Here is a 10,839-nt window from a genome sequence, read left to right as displayed (position 1 = left end):
CGCCATTCTCCTGCCTCAGCCTCTCCGAGTAGCTGGGACTACAGGCGCCCGCCACCACGCCCGGCTACTTTTTTTTGTATTTTTAGTAGCGACGGGGTTTCACCGTGGTCTGGATCTCCTGACCTCGTGATCCGCCCGCCTCGGCCTCCCAAAGTGCTGGGATTACAAGCATGAGCCACCGCGCCCGGCCCCGAGTGGCTTTTTTACTTTTGAAAACTGACACAAAATTTCGGGCTAGGAGAGGAGCTCATTTCCTTAAAACTCCTCCATGAAGGACAACGAAGCTTGAACAAGTTTAAAATATTAAGGATCCTGTGTGTATAAATGTCTACAGTTCTAAAGCATTAATCACATACAGTAAAGCTAGTTTATGCAAAACCGACTACACTGCAAACCTAAATTAATTAGAAAGGAGACCAACTTGACTAAATGCTAAATGTCAACTACATGCCAAGTACCTTACAGAAGTCTCATCATTTAATTCTAATAAACACCTTTCAGCATCAGTATTACCATCTCTATTTCTACAAACGGAGAAACGGATGTCCAGAAGTAACTCTCATTTCCAAAGACCACACAGAAGGTGAATGCCGTGCAACTGTCAGGATTCAGCCAAATCAGACACATTCCTAATCCATCTGCCTATCCACCAACACCTGCCTCTGTAAACACACTGGCACCTAATAAGAGGAGATATGAATGGAGCCCAAAGATTATTCCAGCCAAAATGTGACAACCAAAGACTTGTAAGTTGGACTGCCCTAAAACAAGACTCTGAGACAAAAAAGTGAAGGTAAATGGCTTGTCTGGGAAGTGATCCCAGGGAAGTGGGGAAGAGAGACAAGAAAGGGTAGGAAGCTGGTGCAGGATATGCCAGTGAGCAAATGTACACTGTGGGCGACTGGGGCTCAGGCCATGTGGGGAATTGCAAGAGACAGATATCCCACCTGCAGGGACAGAAAACTGGGATATTAATCCACCCACGCCACAGTCGCTGGTTTAGGGCTACTCCAGGAGGAGGCAGGGAGCTTCACTCTGGTGTTTCTGACTGTCCCGTGCACCGGCCTCACTGGCTTCAGCAAGCAGAAAAAGCTCTCAGGCAAAGCGTTTCAAGTGCTTGCAACTGGCAGCTTCAGGGCAGGGAGGGGCTTAGGGGTATGGACTGGGCACATTCAGCATCCACTACAAAGCTACAGACAATTTTAGAGAAGTTTTATATTTACTTTTAATAAAAGGCATCTGGTAAGAAAAAATATAACTGCCAATTCAAAAAAGAGGTAGAAAACAAATATTCCTTTGGTCAGTTTTAGGGAGTAAAGTTCCATTCTGCTATTTGACTCTCACCTTGGAGGAATCCTGACTCCATTGTCCAGCTGGGTGAGGTTGTTGGCATATTTAGATACTGGCAATTCATTTTCCCATGTGTCTGGGTCCTGCTTTCTGTACGGAGATTTTGAGCTGAGAACTGCATCACAAGCAATTGTTACCTATAAGACAAACCCAGATGTAATATATAAAAACGGTTTGAGAAAATAACAATTTGCTAGTAAATAGCAAATTCACTAGAATATGAATTTAAAAACTGAAGAAATGCAAACAGCGTAGTTGTCACAAGAGAGAGATCCTGTTTTCCTGCACTTTCCCTGGATCGAGCTAGGTTTTGTCCCTGGCCTAGTGTTTGTAGTATTGACAATGTCACAGATAGCAAGAAACTAAATTCATTTTCTAAGCCCAAGCTTAGAGGTCAGATTTAACAATTTCTACCACTTAGCAAGCAGGGTGAAAAGTAGGAGGTGAACAATTTGCAAGGGTGAAATTAGATACAGGAACGCCCAGGATTTACCCAAGTGGTGTGTTTTCCTCATAACAAATGTACACTCAGATATCCAATATCCTCAACTCATCACACAATGGCATGTGGTCAAGGGCACTTGAATGGAATGTAAGCAGCATGGCTCCATTTCTTAATCTGGTGCAAATGTGACCCTGGACAGGGACATGCCTGGGTGTCTCTGTGCCAGATTAGTCCACATCATGAGAAAATCTGTGATGTCCTGCTCGGCACCAACTGACCACAGGGGAGGAGGAAAACAGACTCTCTGCCCTCTCCCTACCTGATTGATTCTGGCCATATGCGTATTACCCAATGTGCTATTGGCTTAATGCTATAAGCTATTTCTAGCTGTCTTTTAAAAACTTATATTGTGGTTGCAAAGTAAACTGGTACAGCCGCTTTGGAAAACAGTTCAGTAGTTCATCAAATGGTTAAACAGAGTTATCTCATGACCCAGCCATTCTAATATAGGTATATACCCAAGAGAAATGAAAATATGTGTCCACACAAAAACCTGTACACAACTTTTCATAATAGCATTATTTAGAATAATCAGAAAAATGGGGCCAGGCATGGTGGTTCAAACCTGTAATCCCAGCACTTTGGGAGGCCGAGACCAGCAGATCACTTGAGGTCAGAGTTCGAGACCAGCCTGGCTAACATGGTGAAACCCTATCTCTACTAAAAATACAAAAATTAGCTAGGTGTGGTGACATGCGCCTGTAGTCCCAGCTACTCAGGAGACTGAGGCAGGAGGATTGCTTGAGCCTGGGAGGCGGAGGCTGTAGTGGGCTGAGAACACACCATTGCACTCCAATCTGGGCAACAGGAGAGAAACCCTGCCTCAAAAAAAAATTTTTTTAATAAAAAATAAAAATAATGGCTGGGCGCGGTGGCTCACGCTTGTAATCCCAGTACTTTGGGAGGCCGAGGTGGGCGGATCACGAGGTCAGGAGATCGAGACCATGGTAAAACCCCGTCTCTACTAAAAATACAAAAAATTAGCCGGGCGTGGTGGCGGGCGCCTGTAGTCCCAGCTACTTGGAGAGGCTGAGGCAGGAGAATGGCGTGAACCCAGGAGGCGGAGCTTGCAGTGAGCTGAGATTGCACCACTGCACTCCAGCCTGGGCGACAGAGCGAGACTCCGTCTCAAAAAAAAAAAAAAAATAATAATAATAATGGAAACAACCCAAATGCCTATGGACATAACAAATAGAATGTAAAATAAAATGTTGGATGTAAATACAATGGAATGTTATTTACCAATGAAAAGGAATGAAATATTGATACATGCTACAATATAGATAAACTTTGAAAATATATTCTAAGTGAAAAAGTCAGTCACAAATAGCAAAATATTACATGATTCCATTTATATGAAAGGTCCAGCGTAGACAAATCTATAGAAAGCAGATTAGTGAGTGCCACAGGCTCAGCATGGAGGAAGGGTTGGAGGACGATGGCTAAGGGGTATGGGTTTTTAGTGGGGCAAGAGAAATCTTCTAAAATTAGATAGCGGTGATGGATGCCCAACTCTAATATAATAAACACCACTAAATTGTAAAAAAATAAATAAATAACAAAATTTGTAATCTACATCACTAATATCCTGCACAATGAGCTGATCGTTTTCCCCTGAGTAGCAGTTTCCCATGTGTCTGGGTCCTGGCTTCTGACCCTAGAACCAAGGAAGGAACAAGAAACAATGGACGAAGTTCCCTCAGCTGCCATTTCACCCCCACCTAGCCCACAGGCAATTCCTAACAGCCCTGCGATGGGCCTCATGTCCACTCCAACCCCACCCCTCCTGGTCCTAGCCACCATGATGGTTCCCTGATAGCTACACAACAACCTCCTTACCGTGGCCTTCCCTCTAGCCCTGCCCCTCTTCTCTGCACAGCAGCCAGAGTGATCTGCCAGAGTGATCTGCTGTGAAAATTATATCCTATCCTTCTCCAGCTTAAAACTCTCCAAGGTTGGCCGGACGCGGTGGCTCACGCTTGTAATCCCAGCACTTTGGGAGGCCGAGGCGCGCGGATCACGAGGTCAGGAGATCGAGACCGCAGTGAAACCCCGTCTCTACTAAAAATACAAAAAAAAAAAAAAAACAACTCTCCAAGGTTATACTGACCACTACTCGTTGATGACATTGAGCTACTCACAGTCAGGAACAAGGAGGAGGCCCCGGCCTCAACAAGCTTATAATCCATTAGAGATCGGGACTTAATAAATATTGTTAAGCCTTTCAAAAGCCCATTTATCTCCCACTACAAATGCTGTTGTATAATTAGCTTTTTCTTTCTATTTTGAAGACTCATCCCCCATCACCTTCCAGAAATGCCCATAGAAAATAGAGCTGAGTTCACCACAAGCCCCTTCCAGGCTTTATGGGTTTGGGACATGCCACCTTAGCACTTCTGGCCAGGACTTCTTCCTTGTTCCTGACTGTGAGTAGCCCAGTGTCATCAGTCAGTAGCATTGAGAGTTTTAAGCTGAAGAAGGATAGGATCTAATTTTCACAGCAGATCACGCTGGCTGCTGTACAGGGAAGAGGCCAGGCGTGGAGGAAAGACCACAGTAAGGAGGCTGTTGTGTAGCCTCCTAATCTTTTGAGTCTGACCTATTGTAACCTCCTTGTTTGTTTCATCAACTACCCAAATCATGTCTGTGTCCTCCTTAGGACTGTCTCCACCCCTACTAGATCTTTTCTAAACGTTCTGGTTTGCAGTGCACTATGATTCTGAACAAGACTCAAATAGAATCTTCTCCTTTGTCTTTGAATATCTTTGGGGTGACAACCAACAAAACATCCTTAGACTTCTGGGCCTATAAAACACTGATCCAGTGTTTTCAGAATATCATCCAAAATCACTTAAAGGCCCTTTTTATGGGTGACAGCTGAAGGTCAGGATCCATCATCCTGTAATCACACTGTGAACTATTTTTCCCTGGATATGTTATCTGAAGTGATGCGAAAAGACCTTGGTACTAGTCCTGGCTCCATCCCAAGCCTTCGTAAGCCTCCAGTTCAGTTCTGCACTGGAACTGGCTCAAACTGGCTCATAAGAGTCCAGCTTTAAATTTTAAGAAATTCGGCAAGATGGTTGCTAAATACAGCCATTATAAAACATTAAATCATATAAACATACGACTAAATAAAATGTTTTTAAAAGGTGACATATAATCAAAAATTCTTCACTTCCTAATTGTTTTACTGTATCTCATTATTATCTATGTGCTCTTGAGGTTTTATTTACATGCATGTCAACGGAATGCTGGAAATTCTGTATAATGATCTGCTACTACCAATCTCTTTCCAACACCGCATTCAGTGACGTCACATTGATAACCTGAAATCAGTCATGGTGGGAGTATTTACACCATGGAATCAGCAGACACTACAAAACAGGGCTTTTTTTTTCCTAGGGAGCCTGTTGTTAAACATTTAGAAGCACACCACTGCTCCAATTCCTGATGTCAGAAGTGAAGGCACTGGATTTCAAGCTCTAAGACCCCTGCTGAGCTCACACTGCTATGTCTCTGTGAACCCAGCATCACTCAGAGGTGCTTTAACTTTCTGGTAGAATCTATAGAGTCACTCTCTGAAACTGAAATTCTTCTGCACTAAGACACTCAGAAGATGAAGGAAGAATCACCTGGTTAGATGTTTTGAGCTCAATAATTTTTGTTATTTAACAGTTTAAAAAGAGAATTGTTGAACACCAAAAATATAGCAAAAGCATGAAAAGAAAATATAGTAACTGGCATCTTCTACGTAGATAAATCCTATCAGTTACCATCAGATAAGTCCAGGCTTTTCCTTTAATCTCCCCACCCTCATCTTCCAAATAATTCTTCTTTTTTCATTCTTAAAATATTTCTTAATACTAAAAGACTATATTAAAAATGACATATCTTGCTGGATTCAGATTTCTATGGCACTTCTCTTTATTTTAAATAAGACTAATCACATTTCAAATTATACTTCAAGTACAACAATAAGAAAAGGCTTTTTTATTAATTTTTTAACATAAAAACTTATTCATGAGGGGCTGAAAGGAAAATAATTTATCATAATATTTATTCACCATGTTTCTTCTCTTCTGACGGCAGAAATAAGAGTTATATTAAACAAGGCAGTAAGAACTCTCAGTATTACAGAAATATAAGCATTAGTATACAATTTCAGGTAATGGGATGAGGTAAGGCCATTTTGTCCACTAATATATTTTATCCTTGGTAACAGCCACATGAGTCAACATGGAATTGGAGAAAGCAAAGGTAATTTAATTCCATATGCCTTACTGAACACTGTGCACTTAGTACTAAAAGAAGAGGCCCAATAAATAAATATACACAAAATTCTCATTTCTATGATCTTAGATATAAAGTAGATTGGGGCAAAAGAGAATGAATGGTGGAAACCGAGTCCCTAGTGACATGGAAACCCCAAGCACAAATGTCCCCTCTTGGCAGGGACAAGTAAGCAGATGGCTACAGAGAGAGTCATGCAATGTCCAGAAGACTCCGGGATCTAAAGAGCTGGCTTTGGTTCTGGCATGGTTTGAGGAGGGAAAAAATGAACATGCATGTCTAAACTCAACCCACCCTGACCCCACTGCCATCTGTGGCCAGGCTCTGGGAAGTCAAGGTGTGCACAGAGTGGAAAGAGGAAAAGAAATGGGAGACCTGGCGGGGGCGGTGGCTCACGCCTATAATCCCAGCACTTTGGGAGGCCGAGGCCGGCGGATCACGAGGTCAGGAGATCGAGACCATCCTGGCTAACACAGTGAAACCCCGTCTGCACTAAAAATACAAAAAATTCTCTGGGCGTGGCAGTGGGCGCCTGTAGTCCCAGCTACTAGGGAGGCTGAGGCAGGAGAATGGTGTGAACCTGGGAGGCGGAGCTTGCAGTGAGCCGAGATCGCGCCACTGCACTCCAGCCTGGGCGACAGAGCGGGACTCCATCTCAAAAAAGAAAAATAAGTAAATAAATAAATGGGACACCAAAACAAAAAAAAAAGGAAAGAGGACAAAGTGGTACAGGCAATACAGGAAATAAGCAAAGAGCAGGAAAAACAGTTAGGGTCCCCACAGGAACTCTGTGCCCACTTCCAGCACGCGAGAATCGAAGGAAAACAAAACCTGGCTTCCCTAGATCACTACCAGCAGCTCCAGCTTCAAGTCATTCAAGAAAATTAAGGTCCGTCCACAAAACTGGATTAGAAAGAAAGGAAAAGGAAGGAAAGAGAAGGGAAGAGGAAGGGGGAAGCTCACAGCTAAAAATATCCAAAACCTAGAAAATAGTCTTAGTTCACACAGGGAGTAAAACTGAAAAGAAGGTTCATTTAATCCCAGAGCTCCCGCAGACCTGTAGTTTGTAAATGCTTTGTTCTTTTTGGAACTGCGTCGCTATTGTTTCAGCAGTGGAGCACTTCTATTTTTTTCCAAACAAAATGTTACATGGAAGGCCAACATAATAAACATGATAAAAAGACTGTCATCCCTCTGATCAGAAAAGAGTCCCTCTCCAGCAGTCCCTGTAGATCTGGGGTGCAGAGTTTGAAAATCTAAGGAACAGACTGTGATTTAGGAGGCAAGAAGCCAGCCCAACCTGGAGGAGACCAGCTAATGAGCAACAAAGCCCTAACAGCACTTGAAGTAAGAGACAGCAAAAGGTCCAGCACTACTGAAATGTAAGCCGGCAAGACCCCTGTCACAGAAGAGAAGAGGTATGTGCATGTTCACGCTCATTCTCATCCTCTTCTCTCATTCAACCTGCTTTTCCCACCCCACCCCACCCCCGCACACACACACATTGCACACGCACACACACCTGACACAGAGTCATGCGCATCTAGCTAGCAGCCGTGCACACTCACTGACCAGGGCTGGTAACTCCTCAATATTTGGTAGTGCTATTTCATAGTGATCTGGGAATATAACAAGTTTGGCTTCATCTTCATATTCATAATCGTCGCTATTTAAATCGTCATCAGTATCTAGATCTGAGGAGAAAACAAAAACAAAGAACAAGAAGTGAGGAAAATAATATCCCACACTACGGCAGCACTCACTGGAAAAGCCAGAAATCCAAGGCGATGATGAAATACCAAGGGTGTGACATCTACAGCTTTCTCCTCTGACAGGGCCGTCCATCTGTCCTAAACCACCAATAGCAGGCCTTTCCATCAAGTTATGAATACTTATATATCAGTGACTGATGTATGAAGACTTAGCCATTTCATAAAGCTTTACAGTTAAAATAGACAAATGTGCAAGATACTCAATTCTCAGAAAGAATTTCTCAGAAAGAAAATTTCTTAGAAACTCCTAAAAAGGAAAGGATTGGTAATTACGATGTGTCAGGTACCTGGTTCCTGATTTCACAACAATAGGCTGGAATGGTTGTTTGGTTTTAGAGTTGACAAACTTAGGTTCAAGACTAGCTCCAAAACTTAATGTCACTTTGGGCAAGTCATAAACTCTCTAAGCCTTAGTTTTCTCGTTTATAGCATGAAGATAGTAGCATGTATCTCACACAGTTTACACAGGAGATAAACGAGAACAAGAGGCTTGGCATATAATAGGTAGTCAATAAATGTTAGCTATTATTTAAAAACAAAATCTCTCTCTTGCTCTCTCCCTCTCCCTCTCTTAAAGTGTTGAGTTATTGCCTAGTAGACCCGAGGTGGAAGCCCTATAATGTGAGTAGTCATATTGTCCTGGGCTGTGGAGAATTCTCAGTAAGGAAGATGAGCTCCTCTAGCCTGTTATCTATCAAGTCGTCCCCTCTTTGCTTGGTTCATCTCTGGTAAAGGTTAAACGAAGGCTCAGGGAAATGTCTCGTCACAATATTTATATGGACATTTCAGCATCACTTTCACAGGGTTGCCAGCATCCCAGATCATGTTTGTATATTTATGCTTGGAACTATGGTGACAAAGAGCTAGCAAGTTATATTCCACTCACATGCACACAAACCTACACACGAACAGGCATATGAACACACACACAGAAACATGGGCTCTATAGACAGAAGAAAGTTATTTTACTTAATGAAGCAGCCACCTGAGAACCAAAGGATCTAGATTCTGTTATTACCTTGCATGTTTTCAATCAAAAACCTAGTATACGTTTGTGTACAGCTCTGCTCTGAAATTCCCAAAGATAGGGCAGTTTGTAGAAATAAATAAATAAATAAATAAATAAATAAATAAATAAATAAATAAATAAAAATACAGCTAAAATGCAGTCTAAGCTTTTTTTTTTTTTTTTTTTTTCTTGAGGCAGGGTCTCACTCTGTTGCCCAGACTTGAGTGCAGTGGTGTGATCATAGCTTACTATAACATCAAACTCCCAAGCTCCAGCTATCCTCCCACCTCACCCTCCTGAGAAGCTAGGACTGCCAGGCCTGGCTAATTTTTTTTTTATCTTTTGTAAAAACAGGGTCTCACTATGTAGCTCAGGCCGGTCTCAAATACCTTGCCTCAAGCTATCCTCCCACCTCAGCATCTCAAAATGCTGGGATTAAAGGTGTGAATCACCATGCCTGGTCTAAATGTTTTAATAAAAGATTCTAAATTATAAAAGTCAGAAATACCAAAATAAAGAACCAAACCAAACAACATTACTAGGTAGCAATAGAAGTGAGGTTCATTTGACAAAATGTAATTTTAAAGAAGTTTAATTAGTAAGTAAAGGCATTAATTTAAAGGATATAATTCAAAGAAAGATTCTGTATGTTATAAAAATGTGAATGCTTCAATATTTATAATTTTTTTAAGTTGGAATCTAAATGTTTAATAAAAAAATGGTATTCAACCTGGCCAGGCATGGTGGCTCACACCTATAATCCCAGCACTTTGGGAGGCCGAGGCAGATGGAGCACGAGGTCAGGAGTTCAGGACCAGCCTGGCCAAGATGGTGAAACCCTGTCTCTACTAAAAATACAAAAATTAGCCGGGCGTGGTGGCACACGCCTGTAATCCCAGCTACTCAGGAGGATGAGGCAGAGAATTGCTTAAACCCAGGAGGTGGAGGTTGCAGTGAGCCGAGACTGCGCCACTGCACTCCAGCCTGAGCGACAGAGCAAGACTCCATCTCAGACAAAAAAAAAAAAAAAAGTATTCAACCCAGTAGAATATTATTTAAATCATAGTTATTTAGACTATGTAGGAATAGAAATGTTTATGCTATGTTAATGCTAAAAATGCAAAATTCGTCTTCACTGTAAAGACTTTATATTATGCTCATAGACAAAAATTAGAAAGAAACCTAAACAAATGGAAATAATGAGCGAGTGAACTTTATTCTTAAATTTTTCTTTATTATAATATTGTATATATAACAATTTTAAGTAACCAAAGCATAAATCTTGTGTTTTTGTGTGCAGATTCAGCTCATACAAGATATTATCTGTCTCTTTTCCACAGAAAACATGCTCATTTAAAGCTAATTCAAATCTTACCTGGCATAAATAAAATACAAAAAAAAAAAAAACCCACTCTGGCATTTACTAGCTATGTAACCCTAGAAAATTTATTTCTAAGTTCATTTTTCTCGTGAGTAAGCCATAGATATTATCTACCCCACAAGACTGTTAAGTGGATTAAACAAGATAAAGTTTTAAGGCACCCTGGTATAGGATCTGGTAGGTACTAGGGGACTCCACAAACAATAGCTGCCATCACCATCAACATCATCACCTTCTCCCTATTCCTGACAACTAACACAACCAAAAGTGCCTTCCTTTCCCTTTGGCTGCAAGACCATGGTACCATGTGGGGATCTTCTTTGAAATCTGAGTATTCAGAAGTTACCGCCTTCAAATTCTTCTAGACTGTAAGCTCAGAGAGCAGGAAATGAGTCTTACCTCCCGTGTTCCTAGCCCCTGTACTGTGCCCAGCACACACCACACACTCTGTAAATGTCTGTGAATGGGGACTTCAGGAAGTCAACATCAACTTGCTAAAAACAACAGCAAAACAAGAATATCAAAAGAG

General features: G+C 41.7%; 1 protein-coding gene across 1 annotated transcript in view; it reads right to left on the bottom strand.

Moving 5' to 3' along the window:
* Positions 1-10,839, bottom strand: part of USP13 (ubiquitin specific peptidase 13) — a 137,874-nt gene that overhangs the window by 81,115 nt on the left and 45,920 nt on the right. The window contains exons 4-5 of the mRNA XM_058426198.1: positions 7,721-7,842; positions 1,345-1,487 (exon numbers count right to left, since the gene is read on the bottom strand). Of these exons, the coding sequence (XP_058282181.1) occupies positions 1,345-1,487; positions 7,721-7,842 (265 nt within the window). The remainder of the gene's footprint in view (positions 1-1,344; positions 1,488-7,720; positions 7,843-10,839) is intronic.

Source organism: Hylobates moloch, unplaced genomic scaffold (genome assembly GCF_009828535.3).
Source record: "Hylobates moloch isolate HMO894 unplaced genomic scaffold, HMol_V3 SCAFFOLD_13, whole genome shotgun sequence".
Lineage (NCBI taxonomy): Eukaryota > Metazoa > Chordata > Mammalia > Primates > Hylobatidae > Hylobates > Hylobates moloch.
Note: the sequence above shows the minus strand (reverse complement) of the source record. Positions and strands in the feature narration are given on the sequence as shown.